The sequence below is a fragment of the Heterodontus francisci genome, chromosome 2 (assembly GCF_036365525.1).
Source record: "Heterodontus francisci isolate sHetFra1 chromosome 2, sHetFra1.hap1, whole genome shotgun sequence".
Lineage (NCBI taxonomy): Eukaryota > Metazoa > Chordata > Chondrichthyes > Heterodontiformes > Heterodontidae > Heterodontus > Heterodontus francisci.
The window spans coordinates 223545372-223565026 of record NC_090372.1 but is presented as its reverse complement, the minus strand read 5'-3'; the positions used below and the strand labels follow the sequence as shown (position 1 = coordinate 223565026).

Sequence of the window (19655 nt, the reverse complement as noted above, 5' to 3'; positions counted from 1 at the left end):
TTGCCATCCTGCCTTGCAGACGTTCTCTCTCCATGGGATTTTCCACCATTCCTGTGTGCAGTATCTGAGCTCAGCTTTCTGTACTGCCTTGCCCAATCTCCTCGCATGCCACAAGCATGTGACTGGTCCCATTACACTGGACAATTGTGAACGGGTGAGACAGGCAACATTTGTCACAAGGCTTAGCAGACTTCTGAGCCTTGGTCTCCATTCCAATTAACGTAGCCACCCCCAACACTTGTGACTGTTGGTGCCCAGCATTGAGTAGTGCATCTCTGGTGTGCCTTTCTTCTTTTCTAGCAGATCTTTTTGAAAGGCCTCTAGTGGGGTAGACGCGATTACTAGCTCTATAGCCCATTCTGACAATTCAGTATCTGTAATTTCACATTCTTGAGCTTTGTCTCGGCACCTTGCAACAAACTGCTCAATGGACTCATCTTTCTTTTGCCGGTAGGTCATAAGCCCAAACTTATGTACTCGGAAATTTACCTTACCTCGAGTTGCTCCTCCAGGAATGTCCTTAGCTAGCTAGGGTCCTTCTGATCCTCAGCTGACAATCCTGATGTGTTCCATTGCAGGCCCTCATTGCCCAGTGTGATTTTAATTTTTATAGCTTGTTTCTCTGGTTTGCTCACTTCTTGATCCAGGAAACACCGTTCCATCCAATATCGAAACTGTTTAAATTTAGACGCAATGTCTGACGCCTCTCAATCCACAATTGGATACCTGAAAGCTATTTTCTGGAAGATCCTGCTTTTCTTTCATAAATGTAGGAATTTTTACATGTTTTTTTCACAGGCACACTTCCTTTGCAAGTGCTGTGCTTTACAGGTTTTCTGTCTCAAAAGTACAGTTTTCTGTTTCCTTTTTAGATGGGTTCATTTTTGAAGGCCTACTCCTTTTAAGAGTGAGATGACAGCTGCTTTTATTTACACAGCTCATTTTTTTAAACTGGGAGATCAGCTTTTTTCTCTTTGTGGAGAATACTGCAGCTTGTACTACTGGCAGCTGCCACAACCATGCTTTTACTTTGTGCTGGACCTCCAGTGATGCTGTTGAGCTCTTCCTGCTCTTTTTGGCTTAGGCCCCACCCACAAAGCAAAAAAGACCAGGAAAACTAATGCAATAATGGTTACAACTACTTCTCCCCGAATTACTTGATCCATTTCCAGATTAGTTGAAAGCTTCAATCTCCTGGAAATTTGCCTGCTGTACTCACAGAATTTCAATACCTCCTGGGATCCTGTCTGCAGTTCTAGCTCGCTCCACTGTTGTGGGGTCTCCTGCCCTCTGCCTGACTCTTTAGCCACTCCAGGGAGGCAATTAGCTGTTCCATATTCTCTTAGTGTGTTCTTCAGAAAAAGAAATCAAACATTGCCATGATATAAGATTTGGTGTTCTTCAGAAAAAATATGTGAACTATTGTAAGATACACTGGACTCCAAGTAATATCCAAAGAATATGTGGATTTTTATTATACCTTAACTAGAACATTTATATACAGTTACTACAGGAGAACATTTACATACATCTTACTCTGTTGGACTATATTCACAATTCTCTGTTCATGTGTGACATGACATCATTTCCACTAGTGGCTTTCATTTCCAGCCTCTTAAGTTGGTCCTGCCTTAAGATGGTTCCACAAAACGTCAGGTGAATTCTTCATACGAGAAACAGGCCAAATACAATAAGAGGGAAAGTGAAGACGAAAATAAGACTGGCAAAGGGAGAATATGAGAATAGAAAGGCAGTCAACATAAAAAGGAATCAAAAATCTTCCACCAGCATGTAAATAGTAAGCGAGTAGTAAGAGGTGGGATGGAGGCTATTAGGGACAACGACGGTGATATATGCTTGGAGGTGTAGGGAAAGGCTAGAATACTGAATGAGTACTTTGTATTGGTGTTTACTAAGGAAGAGGATGCTGACAAAATATCAGTAGAAACAGAGATGTTAGAGAAAATTGATAGGCAGGAGGTACTGGAAAGGCTGTCTATGCTTAGATCGGATAAGCTGCCTGGTCATGATGACTTGCATCCCAGGTTGCTAAAAGAAGTGGGAGTGGAGATAATGGAAGGACTTTACATAATCTTCCAATCTTCCCTCGATACAGGGAAGGTACCCAAGGACTGCAGAGTGGCAAATGTGACACCCTTATTCAAGAAAGGGTGTGAGGGCAGTCTTGTAAATACTGGCCTGTTTAACATCAGTGCTGCGTAAAGGTTTAGAGACACTAATCAGGGAACAAATTAACAGGCACTTGGAAAGGTTTGAGTTAATTAGGGAGAGCCAACACAGATTTGTAAAAGGTAGATCATCCATCATTCTTTTCAATGAAGTTAAAGAGAATAATAATTAAGGAAAAAGGATATTGTCTACATGATTTTAAGAATGCATTTGACAAAGTACCACATAAAAGGCTGATTAACAAAATTGAGGCTCATGGAATAGGAGGGTCAGTATCAGCTTGGATTAAAAAAGTGGCTGAAGGACAGAAAACAGTGAGATGTCGTAAATGGTTGTTTTTCAGACTGGAGGATGGTAGACAGTCATGTTCACCAAGGGCCAGTGCTGGGACCCTGCTTTTTTGATATATATATATAAATGATTTGGATATTGGAATACAGAGTAAAATTTCAACATTTGTTGATGATACCAAACTGGGAGATGTGGCAACTAGTGAGGATGATACCAATCAACTGCAACAGGACATAGATAGGTTAGCAGACTGGGCAGAGAGGTGGTAGATGGAATTTAATACATAGAAGTGTGAGGTGATGCATTTTGGCAGAAGGGATGGGGAGATGCCACATATACTTAATTGCACAGTTCTAAAGAGTGTGCAGGAAAAGAGGGACCTAGGGGTTCATGTGCATAGATCTTTGAAGGTTGCAGGACATATTGAAGAGTAGTTAGCAAAGCATTTGGGATCTTTAGCTGTCTTTGACTTCATAAGTAGAGTTATTGTATACAATAGCTGGGAGGTTATGCTGAACCTTTATAAAGCTTTGGTTAGACCACAAGTAGAGTATTGCCTCCAGTTCTGGTCACCGCACTTTAGGAAGGATGTGAGGGTCCTTGAGAGAATGCAGAGGAGATTTACCAGAATAGTTCCAGAGATGAGGGAATTTAGCTACAAGGTTAGGTTGGAAAAGCTGGGGTTGTTCTCCTTGGAGCAAAGAAGGTTGAGAGGAGATCTGATAGAGTTACATAAGATTATGACAGGTTTAGACAAGGTAGACAAAGAAAAGCTGTTCCCATTAGCTGAGCACACAAGGACTAGGTTATACAGATTGAAGGTTTTGGGCATGAGATATGGGAGGATTTGAGTGATAATGACCTGGAATTCGCTGCCTATGAGAATGGTGGAAGTGGAGATGATCAATAATTTCAAAATGGAATTGGATGTGCACTTGAGAGAAATAAACTTGCAGGGCTACAGGATAGTGTGGGAATATGGGACTAACTGCATTGCTCTACAGAGAGTCGGCATGCACTTGATGGGCTGAATGGCTTGTTCTGTACTGTAATGACCTTATGACTCCATGACAACATCCTGGCACCTGGGACTGTGCTCTGCAAGTGAGAATGTGTAAAAGGCCACTCCCCCCACCCCCGAGTGCTGTGGTAAAACACAACGTCTTCACCTTGTACAGCCTTGCTGTACTTAGCCGATTGTCGAGCTCCATTCAATCCTTACTGACATGTTTCAGGTGGCCACTCATCATTGATCAATCTGGCCAAGCCAGCACATTCCTGCGATATCGTGACACCAATTTTTACGACGCTCTCAATCCTGGTCACATGCAACCTGAGGTCCTCCGACTTGGGCTTCTTGGAGCTATAAGGTAATCAACCAGTTTGAGTTAGAGAGCGACAGCTGTAAGGTCAACAACATGAGCTTTGATTAATATTTTGTGAAGTATCATCAGAAATTAACATTCTGAACTGTTGCACTATCAGACACTGACTGCTGCCTGTTGCACTGCCTGCGGAGGGCAGGAGCAGGTTTGTGTGCAATGGAGTGATGGGAGGGCAGAGTAATGGGAGGGTGAGCAGTCAGAAGGCTGAGCGAAGGACAGTAGAATGATGAGAGGGCCAAGCGATGGAGGGGAGAGAGATGGAGGGCCAAGAAATTGAAGGGTACTGCAATGGAAGACAGAGCAATGGGGCCAGAGTGATGGAGAGCAGAGAGATCGAGAGCAGAGTGATGGGCAGAGCGAAGTAGGGCTGATTGATGGAGAGCAGAGAGATCGAGAGCAGAGTGATGGGCAGAGCGAAGTAGGGCTGATTGATGGAGAGCAGAGAGATCGAGAGCAGAGTGATGGGCAGAGCGAAGTAGGGCTGAGTGATGGACAGCAAAGTGAAAGAGTGCAGAGTGATGGAGGGCAGTGATGGAGGGCAGGGCGATAGAGGGCAGAGAGATGGGGGGCCAAGGGATGACGGGCCAAGGGTATGACATTAGCGGGCAGGGCAATGGAGTGCTGACTAATGGTGTACTTTGCCTCGAGATACGGGAAGATGCTTGTGCTCGACATGATGGAGGTGAATATGTTTGAAGCAGTGACCAGGGTATTTGATCAGATCGAGGCAGGGCTGATGGAGAAGCTGCTGAATAAGGAATTGCTCCAAAGGGACAGGTGAGAACAAAGATCATCCTCTGACACTCTGCCCCTTGTAAATTATTCCTCCTCATTATCCTCCATCACTTTGTGCCCTTTGAACCAGACTATTTGCTACTTCAGTATTCTATCTGGCCCCGTGATGAACTTTCAACCACATATCTGTGTCATCACTAAGACTGCCTAATTGCACCTCTGTAATATTGCCCGACTCGACCCCTGCCTCAACTCATCTGCTGCAAAGACACTCATCCTTGCCTTTGATACCTCTAGACTTGACTATTCCAATGCTTTCCTGGCCGGCTGCCATCTTCCATAAATGTTCACTCCTCTAAAATTCTGCTGTTCATATCCTAACCTGCACTAAGCCCTGTTCACCTATCACCTTTTCCTTACTGACCTTACATTGGCTCCTGCTCCTCCAGTGTATCGGAATTAAAATTCTCATCTGCGTGTTCATAGAATCATAGAACATTCATGGCATAGAAGGAGGCCTTTTGGCCCATTGTGCCCATGCTTGTTGAAACAAATTTATCCAGTCTAATCCCACTTTCCAGCTCCTGGTCTGTAGCTCTGTAGGTTTTTTAAAAATTCGTTCATGGGATGTGGGTGTCACTGGCTAGGCCAGCATTTATTACCCATCCCTAATTGCCCTTGAACTGAGTGGCTTGCTAGGCCATTTCAGAGGTCAGTTAAGAGTCAACCACATTGCTGTGGGTCTGGAGTCACATGTAGGCCAGACCAGATAAGGATGGTAGATTTCCTTCCCTAAAGTACATTAGTGAACCAGACGGGTTTTTACAACAATCGACAATAGTTTTATGGTCACCATTAGACTAGCTTTTAATTCAAGATTTTTTATTAATTGAATTCAAATTTCACCATCTGCCATGGTGGGATTTGAACCCTTGTTCCCAGAGCATTAGCCAGGGCCTCTGGATTACTAGTCCAGTGGCATTACCACTACGCCACCACCTCCCCACTTCAAATGCATATTCAAATATTTTTTAAATGAGTTCAGGGTTTCTGTCTCTGGGGGGCAGAACAGAGTGGTGACTGGTGGACCTGCGAGGAAGCTGATCCGGAGCGGTGGCTGGTGGACCTACGTGGAAACTGATCCGGAGAGGCGGCTGGTGGACCTACATGGAAACTGATCCGGAGCGGCGGCTGGTGGACCTGTGAGGAACCTGATCTGGAGCGGCAGTTGGTGGACCTACATGGAAACTGATCCAGAGCGGCAGCTGGTGGACCTGTGAGGAACCTGATCTGGAGCGGCGGTTGGTGGACCTGCGAGGAACCTGATCCGGAGCGGCGGCTGGTGGACCTGTGAGGAAGCTGATCCGGAGCAGCGGCTAGTGGACCTGCGAGGAAGCTGATCCGGAGCAGCGACTGGTGGACCTACGTGGAAACTGATCCGGAGCGGCGGCTGGTGGACCTGTGAGGAAGCTGATCCGGAGCAGCGGCCGGTGGACCTGTGAGGAACCTGATCTGAAGCGGCGGCTGGTGGACCTGTGAGGAAGCTGATCTGGAGCGGCGGTTGGTGGACCTGCGAGGAACCTGATCCGGAGCGGCGGTTGGTGGACCTGCGAGGAACCTGATCTGGAGCGGCGGTTGGTGGACCTACATGGAAACTGATCCGGAGCGGCTGCTGGTGGACCTGTGAGGAACCTGATCTGGAGCAGCGGTTGGTGGACCTGCGAGGAACCTGATCCGGAGCGGCGGCTGGTGGACCTGTGAGGAAGCTGATCCGGAGCAGCGGCTAGTGGACTTGCGTGGAACCTGATCCGGTGCGGCGGTTGGTGGACCTGCGAGGAACCTGATCCGGAGCGGCGGCAGGTGGACCTGTGAGGAAGCTGATCCGGAGCAGCGGCTAGTGGACCTGCGAGGAAGCTGATCTGGAGTGGCGGCTGGTGGACCTACGTGGAAACTGATCCGGAGCGGCGGCTGGTGGACCTGTGAGGAACCTGATCCGGAGCGGCAACTGGTGGACCTGTGAGGAACCTGATCCGGAGCGGCGGCTGGTGGACCTGCGAGGAACCTGATCCGGAGCGGCGACTGGTGGACCTGTGAGGAAACTGATCCGGAGCGGCGGCTGGTGGACTTGCGTGGAACCTGATCCAGAGCGGCGGCTGGTGGACTTGCGTGGAACCTGATCCAGAGCGGCGGTTGGTGGACCTGCGAGGAACCTGATCCGGAGCGGCGGCTGGTGGACCTGCGATGAACCTGATCCGGAGCGGCTGCTGGTGGACCTGTGAGGAACCTGATCTGGAGCGGCGGCTGGTGGACCTGTGAGGAACCTGATCCGGAGCGGCGGTTGGTGGACCTGTGAGGAACCTGATCTGGAGCGACGGTTGGTGGACCTGTGAGGAACCTGATCTGGAGCAGCGGTTGGTGGACCTGTGAGGAACCTGATCCGGAGCGGCGGTTGGTGGACCTGTGCGGAACCTGATCCGGAGCGGCGGTTGGTGGACCTGTGAGGAACCTGATCTGGAGCGGCGGTTGGTGGACCTGTGAGGAACCTGATCTGGAGCGGCGGTTGGTGGACCTGTGAGGAACCTGATCTGGAGCGGCGGTTGGTGGACCTGCGAGGAACCTGATCCGGAGCGGCGGCTGGTGGACCTGTGAGGAACCTGATCTGGAGCGGCAGTTGGTGGAGCTGTGAGGAACCTGATCTGGAGCGGCGGTTGGTGGACCTGTGAGGAACCTGATCTGGAGCGGCGGTTGGTGGACCTGTGAGGAACCTGATCCGGAGCGGCGGCTGGTGGACCTGCGAGGAACCTGATCCAGAGCGGCGGCTGGTGGATCTGTGAGGAAGCTGATCCGGAGCAGCGGTTGGTGGACCTGTGAGGAACCTGATCTGGAGCGGCGGTTGGTGGACCTGTGAGGAACCTGATCTGGAGCGGCGGTTGGTGGACCTGTGAGGAACCTGATCTGGAGCGGCGGTTGGTGGACCTGCGAGGAACCTGATCCGGAGCGGCGGCTGGTGGACCTGTGAGGAACCTGATCTGGAGCGGCGGTTGGTGGAGCTGTGAGGAACCTGATCTGGAGCGGCGGTTGGTGGACCTGTGAGGAACCTGATCTGGAGCGGCGGTTGGTGGACCTGTGAGGAACCTGATCCGGAGCGGCGGCTGGTGGACCTGCGAGGAACCTGATCCAGAGCGGCGGCTGGTGGATCTGTGAGGAAGCTGATCCGGAGCGGCGGCTGGTGGACCTACGTGGAAACTGATCTGGAGTGGCGGCTGGTGGACCTGTGAGGAAGCTGATCCGGAACGGCGGCTGGTGGACCTGCGAGGAAGCTGATCCGGAATGGCGGCTGGTGGACCTGCGAGGAAGCTGATCCGGAATGGCGGCTGGTGGACCTGCGAGGAAGCTGATCCAGAATGGCGGCTGGTGGACCTGTGAGGCAGCTGATCCGGAACGGCGGCTGGTGGACCTACGAGGAAGCTGATCCAGAACGGCGGCTGGTGGACCTGCGAGGAAGTTGATCCGGAATGGCGGCTGGTGGACCTGCCTCTCTCAGCACGCACTGAGACTCGAAGAGAAAAAAAAACTTAGTGACATCACGGGAATTCTGCAAGGTGATTGGTTGGGTAAGTAACAGCTGTTAGTGCACTTAAAATGCTTAAAAAAGGGGAAGTTTTTTTTTAAAAAGCCTCAAGTGATAAGGTGCTACTTAAATTTGTGTAATTTATTAAGGACTTTAGATTATACTGGGTAGTGTTTGGAGTAGAACAAGACCCTGAGTGTAATTAGTATTTTTTAAAGGGAGTAACTAAATTAATTTAAAGGTAAGTCATGACAGGAGAGCTCAGCCCCGTTATATGCTTCTCCTGCGCTATGTGGGAAATCAGGGACGCTTCCAGTGTCCCCAACAACCATGTGTGCAGGAGGTGTATCCATCTGCAGCTACTGGCTACCCGCATTATGGAATTAGAGCTGCAGGTGGATTCACTGTGGAGCATCTGTGATGTTGAGAACATCGTGGATAGCATGTTTAGTGAGGTGGTCACACCGCAGGTAATGGCTGCACAGGCAGAAAAGGGATGGGTGACCACCAGACGGAGTAGTAGACACCGGCAGGTAGTGCAGGAGTCCCCTGTGGCCATCCCCCTCTCAAACAGATATACCACTTTGGATACTGTTGGGGGGGAATGACCTCCCAGGGGAAAGCAGCAACAGCCAAGTCTGTGGCACCAAGGATGGGTCTGCTGCACAGCAGGAGAGAAAAAGGAGTGGAAGAGCTATAGTGAGAGGGGTTTGTATCGTAAGGGGTACAGATAGGCGCTTCTATGGCCGCAAACGTGACTCCTGGATGGTATGTTGACTCCCTGGTGCTAGGGTCAAGGATGTCACTGAGCGGCTGCAGGACATTCTGAAGGAGGAGGGTAAGCAGCCAGAGGTCGTGGTCCATATTGGTACCAACGACATAGGTAGAAAGAGGGATGAGGTCCTGCATCAAGAATTTAGGGAGCGAGGTAGCAGATAAAAAGCAGGACCTCTAAGGTTGTAATCTCTGGAGTACTCCCGGTGCCACGTGCTGGTGAGTATAGGAATAGGAGGATAGAGCAGATGAATGCGTGGCTGAGGAGATGGTGCAGGAGGGAGGGCTTTAGTTTCCTGGATCACTGGGTCTGTTTCTGGCAAAGGTGGGACCTGTACAAGTTTGCCGGGTTGCACTTGAACTGGAATGGGACAAGCATCCATGCTGGGAGATTTACGAGTTCTGTTGGGTGGGGGGAGGGGTGGTTTAAACTAATTTGGCAGGGGTATGAGATGCAGAGTGCAGGTATAGTCGGGGGTAATATAGAACAGAAAGTGAGTCTGCCTGGAAGGCAGAGCAAATATAGACCTGGTAAGACACAAGGGAAAAATGCAAGGCTGGATTGCATCTATTTTAATGCAAGGAGTCTTACTAGTAAGGCAGATGAATTGAGGGCGTTGATTAGCACATGTGTTTATGATATTACTGCTATCACAGAGGCATGGTTGAGGGAGGGACAGGACTGGCAGCTGAATATTCCAGGGTATAGAATCTTCAGGCGCAACAGGGGAGGGGATAAAAGAGGAGGTGGCATTGCACTGTTGATCAAGGAGTCAATTACTGCAGTAAGGAGGGATGATACCTTAGAAGGTTCCTCAAATGAGGCCATTTGGGTAGAACTTAAAAACAAAAAGGGGGCAATCACTTGGCTGGGTGTGTACTACAGGCCTCCAAACAGTCAGGGAGAGATAGAGGAGCAGATATGTAGGCAACTCCCTGAGAGGTGTAAAAATAATAGGGTAATAATAGTAGGGGATTTCAACTTCCTCAATATTAATTAGGATAGTCTTAGTGCAAAAGGCTGAAAAGGGGTGGAATTCTTAAAATGCATACAGGAGAGCTTTTTGAGCCAGCATGTAGAAAGTCCTACAAGGGAAGGGGAAGTACTGGACCTAATCCTCGGGAATGAAGCCGGACAAGTAGTAGAAGTGTCAGTGGGGGAGCATTTCGGGGATAGTGACCATAACTCTGTAAGATTTAAGGTAGTTATGGAAAAGGACAAAGATGGACCAGAAATAAAGGGGCTGAATTGGGGGAAGGCCGATTTCAATATGATAAAACAGGATCTGGCCAAAGTGGACTGGGAGCAGCTACTTGTCGGAAAGTCTACATCACATCAGTGGGAGTCATTCAAAGAGGAAATTGTGAGAGTTCAGAGTCAACATGTACCCGTTAAGGTGAAGGGTAGGACCAACAAGTCCAGGAAACCCTGGATGTCAAGGGATATAGAGGATTGGATCAGGAAAAAAAAAGAAGCTTATGGCAGATCCCAGGTGCTGAAAACAGCGGAGGCAATAGAGGAGTATAGAAAGAGTAGGGTGGCACTTAAAAAAGTAATTAGGAGAGAGAAGAGGGGGCATGAAAAAACACTGGCTGGCAAGATAAAGGAAAATCCCAAGGCATTTTATAAGTATATTAAGGGTAAGAGGATAACCAGGGAAAGAGTAGGGCCCATTAGGGACCAACATGACAATCTTTGTGTGGAGCTGGAGGACGTAGGTGAGGTTTTAAATGATTACTTTTCATCTGTGTTCACTATGGAGAAGGATGATGTAGGTGTAGCGATCAGGGAGGGGAATTGTGATATACTTGAACATATTAGCATTGAAAGGGAGCTAATAAACATATTAGCTGTTTTAGCAGGCTTAAAAGTGGATAACTCCTCAGGCCCAGATGAGATGTATCCCAGGTTGTTTTGTGAGGCAAGGGAGGAGATAGCAGGGGCTCTGACACAAATTTTCAAATCCTCTCTGGCCACAGGAGAGGTACCAGAGGACTGGAAGACAGCGAATGTGATACCATTATTCAAGAAGGGTAGTAGGGACAAACCAAGTAATTACAGGCCGGTGAGTCTGACATCAGTGGTTGGGAAAATATTGGAAAAATTCTGAGGGACAGGGTTAATCTCCACTTGGAGAGGCAGGGATTAATCAGGGATAGTCAGCATGGCTTTGTCAGGGGGAGATCGTGTCTCACTAACTTGATTGAATTTTTCGAGGCGGTGACAAGATGTGTCGACGAGGGTAAAGCAGTTGATGTAGTCGATATGGACTTCAGTCAGGCTTTCGATAAGGAGATTGGTTAAGGAGGTAAGAGCCCATGGGATCTAGGGCAATTTGGCAAATTGGATCCAAAATTGGCTTAGTGGCAGGAGACAGAGGGTGATAGTCAAGGGCTGTTTTTGCGATTGGAAGCCTGTGACCAGTGGTGTACCACAGGGATCGGTGCTGGGACCCTTGCTGTTTGTAGTGTACATTAATGATTTAGACGTGAATATAGGAGGTCTGTCCAGTAAGTTCGCAGGTGACACGATAATTGGTGGTGTTGTAAATAGCGAGGAGCAAATCCTTAGATTACAGGACGATATTGATGGGCTGGTAAGATGGGCAGAGCAGTGGCAAATGGAATTTAATCCTGAGAAGTGTGAGGTGATGCATTTTGGGAGGACTAACAAGGCAAGGGAATATACAATGGATGGTAGGACCCTAGGAAGTACAGAAAGTCAGAAGGACCTTGGTGTACTTGTCCATAGATCACTGAAGGCAGCAGCACAGGTAGATAAGGTGGTTAGGAAGGCATATGGGATACTTGCCTTTATTAGCCGAGGCACAGAATATAAGAGCAGGGAGGTTATGATGGAGCTGTATAAAACGCTAGTTAGCCACAGCTGGAGTACTGTGTACAGTTCTGGTCACCACACCATAGGAAGGATGTGATTGCACTGGAGAGGGTGCAGAGGAGATTGACCAGGATGTTGCCTGGGCTGGAGCATTTCAGCTATGAAGAGAGACTGAAAAGGCTAGGGTTGTTTTCCTTGGAGCAGAGAAGGCTGAGGGGGGACATGATCGAGGTGTACAATATTATGAGGGGCATTGATAGGTTAGATAGGAAGAAACTTTTTCTCTTAGTGGAGGGGTCAAGAAGCAGGGGGCATAGATTTAAGGTAAGGGGCAGAAGGTTTAGAGGGGATTTGAGGAAACATTTTTTCACCCAGAAGGTGGTTGGAATCTGGAAGACACTGCCTGAAGAGGTGGTAGAGGTAGGAAACCTCGCAACATTTAAGAAGTATTTAGATGAGCCCTTGAAACGCCATAGCATACAGGGCTACGGGCCAAATGCAGGAATATGGGATTAGCATAGAGTCATAGAGTTGTACAGCATAGAAACAGGCCCTTCTATGCCGACCATAATGCCTAGCTAAACTAATCCCACCTGCCTGCATTAATTCGATATCCCTCTATACCTTGCTCATTCAAATACCTGTCCAGATGCTTCTTCAATGTTGCTACTGTTCCTGCCTCCACCACCTCCTCTGGCAGCTCATTCCAGATACCTACTATTCTTTGTGTGAAAAATGTACCCCTTTGATCCCCTTTAAACCTCCTCCCTCTCACCTTACATCTATGCCCTCTAGTTTTAGTCACCCTTACCATGGGAAACAGACTCTGGCTATCTACCCTATCTATGTCTCAGCCTCCTTCACTCCAGGGAAAACAGACTCAACCTCTCCAATCTCTCTTTATAGCTCTTTCCCTCCAAACCAGGCAACATCCTTGTGAATCTTTTCTGCACCCTCTCTAGCTTAATCACATCTTTCCTGTAGTGCGGTGACCAGAACTGCACACAGTACTCCTAGTGAGGCCTAAACAACGTTATGTACAACTGTAACATGACGTCCCAACTCTTGTACTCAATGCCTCGGCCGATGAAGGCAAGCATGCCATGCACCTTCTTCACCACCCTGTCTATCTGTGTTGCCAATTTCAGGGAACTATGTACTTGCACCCCAAGGTCTCTCTGCTCAACAACACTCCCCAGGGGCCTGCCATTCACTGTATATGTCCTGCCCTGGTTTAACTTCCCAAAGTGCATCATTTCGCACTTGTCTGCATTAAATTCCATTTGCCAATCCCTTGCCCACTTTCCCAGTTGATCTATATCCTGTTGTAACCTTAGACAACCTTCTTCACTGTCCACTATACCACCAATTTGGTGTCATCTGCAAACTTACTAATCATGCCCCCTACATTCTCATCCAAGTCATTAACATATATGACAAACAACAGAGGGCCCAGCACCGATCCCTGCGGCACACCACTGGTCACCGGCCTCCAATCGGAAAAACAGCCCTCCACTACCACCCTCTGCCTCCTGTCACCAAGACAATTTTGTATCCAATTGGCTAGCTCACCCTGGATCCCATGTGTTCGAACCTTCCAGACCAGCCTACCATGTGAGACCTTGTCAAAGGCCTTGCTAAAGTCCACGTAGACAACGTCCACTGCCCTGCCCTCGTCAGTCCTCTTGGTATATTCCTCAAGGGCTTCGTCTGTTCCCTGCCTTCTAGCCCTTACGAATGCTTCCTTTTTCTTTTTGACTAGGCTCACAATATCCCGCGTTATCCAAAATTCCCGAAACTTGCCAAACTTGTCTTTCTTCCTCACAGGAACATGCTGGTCCTGGATTCTAATCAGCTGACGTTTGAAAGACTCCCACATGTCAGATGTTGATTTACCCTCAAACAGCCGCCCCCAATCTAAATTCTTCAGTTCCTGCCTGATATTGTTATAATTAGCCTTCCCCCAATTTAGCTTTAATATGGCAGAACCCTTCGGAGTATTGACAGGCAGAGAGATCTCGGCGTACAGGTCCACAGTTCACTGAAAGTGGCAACGCTGGTGGATAAATAGTCAAGAAGGCATACAGCATGCTTGCCTTCATCGGTCGGGGCATAGAGTATAAAAATTGGCAAGTCATGCTGCAGCTCTACAGAACTTTAGTTAGACCACACTTAGGATATTGCGTGCAATTCTGGTCGCCACACTACCAGAAGGACGTGGAGGCTTTGGAGAGGGTACAGAGGAGGTTTACCAGGATGTTGCCTGGTCTGGAGGGCATTAGCTATGAGGAGAGGTTTGATAAACCCGGATTGTTTTCACTGGAACGATGGAGGTGGAGGGGCGACATGATAGAGGTTTACAAAGTTATGAGTGGCATGGACAGAGTGGATAGTCAGAAGCTTTTTCCCAGGATGGAAGAGTCAGTTACTAGGGGACATAGGTTTAAGGTGAGAGGGGCAAAGTTTAGAGGGGATGTGCGAGGCAAGTTCTTTACACAGAGGGTGGTGAGTGCCTGGAACTTGCTGCCAGGGGAGGTGCTGGATGCAGCTACGATAACTATGTTTAAGAGACATCTTGACAAATACATGAATAGGAAGGGAATAGAGGGATACAGTCCCTGGAAGTCCCTGGAAGTTTAGACAGGCATCAAGATCGGCGCAGGCTTGGAGGGCCGAATGGCCTGTTCCTGTGCTGTATTTTTCTTTGTTCTTTGTTCTTTGAGCGTTGATCTCAGGATGCTGCTAGAGCAGCAGTCCGAGGAATGTTGTATGTCTCTGAGATACCTGTAATCCTAGGTAGATTCAAAACAAAAAGGATGAGACTTCAGTTGAAATCCATATGGAATAAGTTAGAGCCAGAGACAGTTGCTGAGGAAGGAGATGTGACTGTGAAAATGAGTTCCTTGCTCCCCGGAAACTGCCTGAAGTACCTCATCTCTTTTTTTACGTATGTCATTGGTACCGATATGGACCACAACCTTTGGCTGTGCATCCTGCCCTCCTACAATGTTCTGTAGTCACTGTGTAACATTCTGGAACGAGGCACAAGGGAGGCAACATACCATCCTGGAATCACATCTGCAGTCGCAATAAAGCCTGTCTGTTCCCCTAACTGTAGAATCGCCTATCACTATTGCTTTTCTGACATTCCTCCTTCCCCCAACCTGTGCAGCTGCGCCACCCATAGATGCCATGGACTTGGCACCACCTGTACTCCCCAGTGGAACCATCACTTTCACAAATATTCAGAACTGAATACTTGCTGGAGAATGAGATGCACTCAGGGGACTCCTCCACTACTTGCCTGATCATCCTTGACTGTTTATTGATCACCTATTCTCTCTCTGCACACCGTTAAGTTGTGGGGTGACCACATCTGGAAACATGCTATCCACAAAGCTCTCAGTTTCACGGATGTACAACAGTGATGCCAGCTGCTGCTGAATCTTAGAAATCCAGAGCTCGAGCTCCTGCAGCTGACAACACTTCCGCATGTATGATTGTCCAGGATATGAGAAGTTACCTGGAGTTCCCACATAGGACAGAATGTGCATTCCACAGGACTAGCTGCCCTGCATTGCCTCCATTTATTAGATTTCTATCTAACCTTACCGGACTTCAAACCTGTCCCTAATCTGGACAAAAAATTCTCTCCAGTTTTACACCTATCACCTCTCACTCCCTTACCTCCAGTTTCTCCGATTCTAAAACAAATTCTTTCATGCCTCTCCCTATCTCCAGAACTCCCTCCTCGAATTCTCCATTCCTCTGACACTGCCTCTAGTTCATTCCCCCTTCTTTTATCCCACCAGTTAGCTGTCCACAGCCCACACTCTAGAATTTCCCACCTAAACCTATCTGCTTCCTCTCCTCTCTCTTTTACGACACTTCTTAAATCCCACTCTGGAAACAAGCTTTTGCTCATCCCTCCTAATAGAAACATACAATCATCCAGCACCGAAGGAAGCCATTCAGCCCATCATACCTGTGCTGGCTCTTTGAAAGAGCTATCCAATTTGTCCCACTCCTTGCTTCTCTTTCCCCTTCATGATTTTGAACACACCAATTAAATCTTCCTGTAACCATCTCTGGTCTAAGGAGAATACTCCCAGCTTCACCAGCCTCTCCATGTAACTGAAGTCCCTCATTCCTGGAACCAGTCCAGTAAATTTCCCCTGCACCTTCTCTAACACCTTCACATTCTTCCTGCAGTGTGGTCTGCAGAATTCAATGCAATACTCCAGCTGAGACCTAACCATTTTTTCAAAATAAAAGTTTAGTTTAACATCTTTGCCTTTGTACATATTACCTCTATTTATAAAGTTCAGGATCCTGTATGTCTTTTTAACAGCCGACTCAACTTGTCCTGCTACTATTAAAATTTTGTATATGTAAACCCCAGCTCTCTTTTTGTAATGGTACCATTTATCTCTCTCTTTGTCTTGCTCTCCATTTCTTTGATTATATTTCTGTGAATCTCCCTGTGATATTTTGTCTATATGAAAAGGTGGCAGGAGGTGGTGGCATAGTGGTAATGGCACTGTGTTAATGGCACTGGATTAGTAACCCAAGCTAATATTCTGCAGGCATGGGTTTGAATCCCACCATGGCAGATAGGATGGTGGAATTTGAATTAATTTAATAAATCTGGAATTAAAAAGCTAGTCTAATGGTGACCATGAAACCATTGTCGATTGTTGCAAAAACTCCATCTGGTTCACTAATGTCCTTTAGGGAAGGAAATCTGCCGTCCTTACTCGGTCTGGCCTACATGTGACTCCAGACCCACAATAATGTGGTTGACTCTCAAATGCCCTCTGAAATGGCCTAGCAAGCCACTCAGTTGTATCAAACCTCTACAAAGTCGAAGAAAAGGAGTTAACAGTGCTGTGGGTGTACCTACACCCCAAGGACTGCAGCGGATCAAGAAGGCAGTAATTAGGGATGGGCCAAGCCAGCGCTGCCCACCTCCCATGAATGAATTAAAAAAATGCACATTGTTGTTTGCTTCTTTTCTCTTGATAGGTTCCTGTCATTGATTCGACCTGGAGATGGGCCAGAATATTCCCGCAATGAGTTCTCTTCCACCAGAACAGAAAAATTCCAAATGGTCTTGATAACCAAATTGCAGAATATCCCAGAAGAACTGCTCAACATCTTCTATCCAATTCGGATCATCATCAAATAGGCAATACATTGAAAAGGCAACGGAATTCCAGATCTCAGAAGAGGCTGCATATGATTGGGACCCTTCTCAGCACTAAATTCATCGTATGCTGACCTGATATTCTTATTTATTAATATGTTTCTCAATGAATAGATTAGAAGGATAAAAATTTACAGCAATGATATGTGGGCAGAGAAATAGAACATGCCACTAGATTTTGGATTTTTCTATCTTTTCTTGTAATGGATCTCAGATTTTTATAGAACAAATTGTGATGTTAGTCTCAGTTGTAATTTATGAAGAAATAAAAACTCAAAGGAATTCCCTCCCTTAATCTCTCCACCTCTCTGCCTTGCTTCCCCCCTTTAAGGCATTCCTCAAAATGAGCTTTGACTAAGCTTTTGACCATCTGCCCTATAATATCCTTCTGTGGCTCAGTACCAAACTTTGTTTGATAATCACTCCTATGAAATTATTTGAGATGTTTTACTATATTAAGGGCACTCTATAAATGTAAGTTGTTGTTGCCAAGTCTCGAGGTACGAAGGCATGAATGAGGGTTTCAACGGCAGATGAGCTGATGTCAGGTGATGTTTTCTTCTTTGGCCTCCTTGTCTCGAGTCAATAGGTAAGCGCCTGGAGGTGGTCAGTGGTTTGTAAAGCAGTGCCTGGAGTGGCTATAAAGGTCAATTCTAGAGTGACAGACTCCTCCACAGGCGCTGCAGATAAAATTGGTTGTCAGGGCTGTTTCGCAGTTGGCTCTCCCCTTGCGCTTCTGTCTTTTTTCCTGCCAACAGCTAAGTCTCTTCGACTTGCCACACTTTAGCCCCACCTTTATGGCTGCCCGCCAACTCTGGCGATCACTGGCAACTGATTCCCACGACTTGTAATCAATGTCACAGGACTTCATGTCGCGTCTTCAAAGCGGAGACGTGGACGGCCAGTGGGTCTGATACCAGTGACGAACTCGCTGTACAATGTGTCCTTGGGGATCCTGCCATCTTCCATGCAGCTCACATGGCCAAGCCATCTCAAGCTCTGCTGGCTCAGTGGGGTGTATATGCTGGGGATGTTGACCGCCTCGAGGACTTCTGTGTTGGAGATACGGTCCTGCCACCTGATGCCAAGGATTCTCCGGAGGCAGCGAAGATGGATTGAGTTGAGACGTCGCTCTTGGCTGACATACGTTGTCCAGGCCTCACTGCCGTAGAGCAAGGTACTGAGATCACAGGCTTGAAACACTCGGACTTTTGTGTTCCGTGTCAGTGCACCATTTTCCCACACTCTCTTGGCCAGTCTGGACGTAGCAGTGGAAGCCTTTCCCACGCCCTTGTTGATTTCTGCATCGAGAGACAGGTTACAGGTGATAGTTGAGCCTAGGTAGGTGAACTCTTGAACCACTTCCAGAGCGTGGGCGCCGATATTGATGGATGGAGCATTTCTGACGTCCTGTCCCATGATGTTCGTTTGCTTGAGGCTGATGGTTAGGCCAGATTCGTTGCAGGCAGCCGCAATCCTGTCGATGAGTCTCTGCAGACACTCTTCAGTGTGAGATGTTACAGAGGCGGAAATAGGTGTTGTAGTAATGGCGTAAATGTGAGGCCGGAAGCTCATCTTGAGGTCAAATATAACAACAAGGTTGTGAAAGCTAGCTTAATCTTTGCTTAATGACTGTTACCAGGGAGAGAAACTGAGTTAGTAGCTGGGAACAGCATTCAGAGTGGGTCCGGAAAAAACGGCTTCAGTCTTCGCGATATTTAGTTGTAGGAAATTTCTGCTCATCCAGTACAGGATGTCAGATAAGTAGTCTGAAAATTTAGCAACAGTGGAGGAGTCAAGAGAAGTGGTGATAGGTAGAGCTGAGTGTCGTCATATTGCTGTTTTGGAAGCTTTCTGTGCGCAAATTTGACAGTGATTACACTTCAAAAAGTACTTCATTGACTGTAAAGTGTTTTGGGTTGCCTTATGGTTGTGTCAGGTACTATAGAAATGCAAGTTTTCTTTTGTGAACAGCTGCTGTGTAAGGAGAGTGGCTGTAAGGTCTAAATCACACCACTTCTGAATGGACACACACTCAAGAGGTTAATGCTAAAGGTTGGAGACTAATCCAAAAACAGCAGCTGTTTCAATACAAGGAATAATCTTTTCAGATGAAATAAGGCTCATAGCTGTAACTCAATCACTTCATCTGGTAACAGTATGTGCCACTCCATCTCACAATTGAACCTTGTTTTACCAACAGTCAGTGTTCTGCATGACTTGAGTTTCAATGATATGTGTCCTATGTTCCCAGTTCTTCTGAGTACACAACACAGTCCACATTACCACAATACCCACATTAACTCTCACCATTTTTAATTCATTCATTCTCAGAATCTTGGTGTCATTGACAATCACTTAGGAAATGAGGCTGGGCAGGTAGTTGATGTGTCAGTGGGGGAGCACTTTGGGACCAGTGATCATAACTCTATTAGCTTCAAGATAGTTATGGGAAAAGATAGGACTGTTCCTCAGGTTGAAGTCCTAAATTGGGAAGGCTAATTTCAATGGCATCAGACAGGAACTCTCAAAAGTTGAATGGGAGAGGCTGTTTACAGGTGAAGGGACATCTGGCAAGTGGGAGGTTTTTAAAAGTAAGACTGGCATGTTCCTGTTAGATGGAAGGGCAAGGCTGGCAGGTTTAGGGAACCTTGGTTGACAAGG

At 47.4% G+C, this 19655-nt stretch overlaps 1 protein-coding gene across 1 annotated transcript in view; it reads left to right on the top strand.

Moving 5' to 3' along the window:
* Positions 1–17107, top strand: part of LOC137381269 (IQ motif and ankyrin repeat domain-containing protein 1-like) — a 312943-nt gene extending 295836 nt beyond the window's left edge. Inside the window, exons 14-16 of the mRNA XM_068053609.1 lie at positions 3717–3851; positions 4515–4643; positions 16811–17107. Coding sequence (XP_067909710.1) covers positions 3717–3851; positions 4515–4643; positions 16811–16973 — 427 coding nt within the window. The 3' untranslated portion in view covers positions 16974–17107. The remainder of the gene's footprint in view (positions 1–3716; positions 3852–4514; positions 4644–16810) is intronic.
* The last annotated feature ends 2548 nt before the right edge of the window (positions 17108–19655 follow it).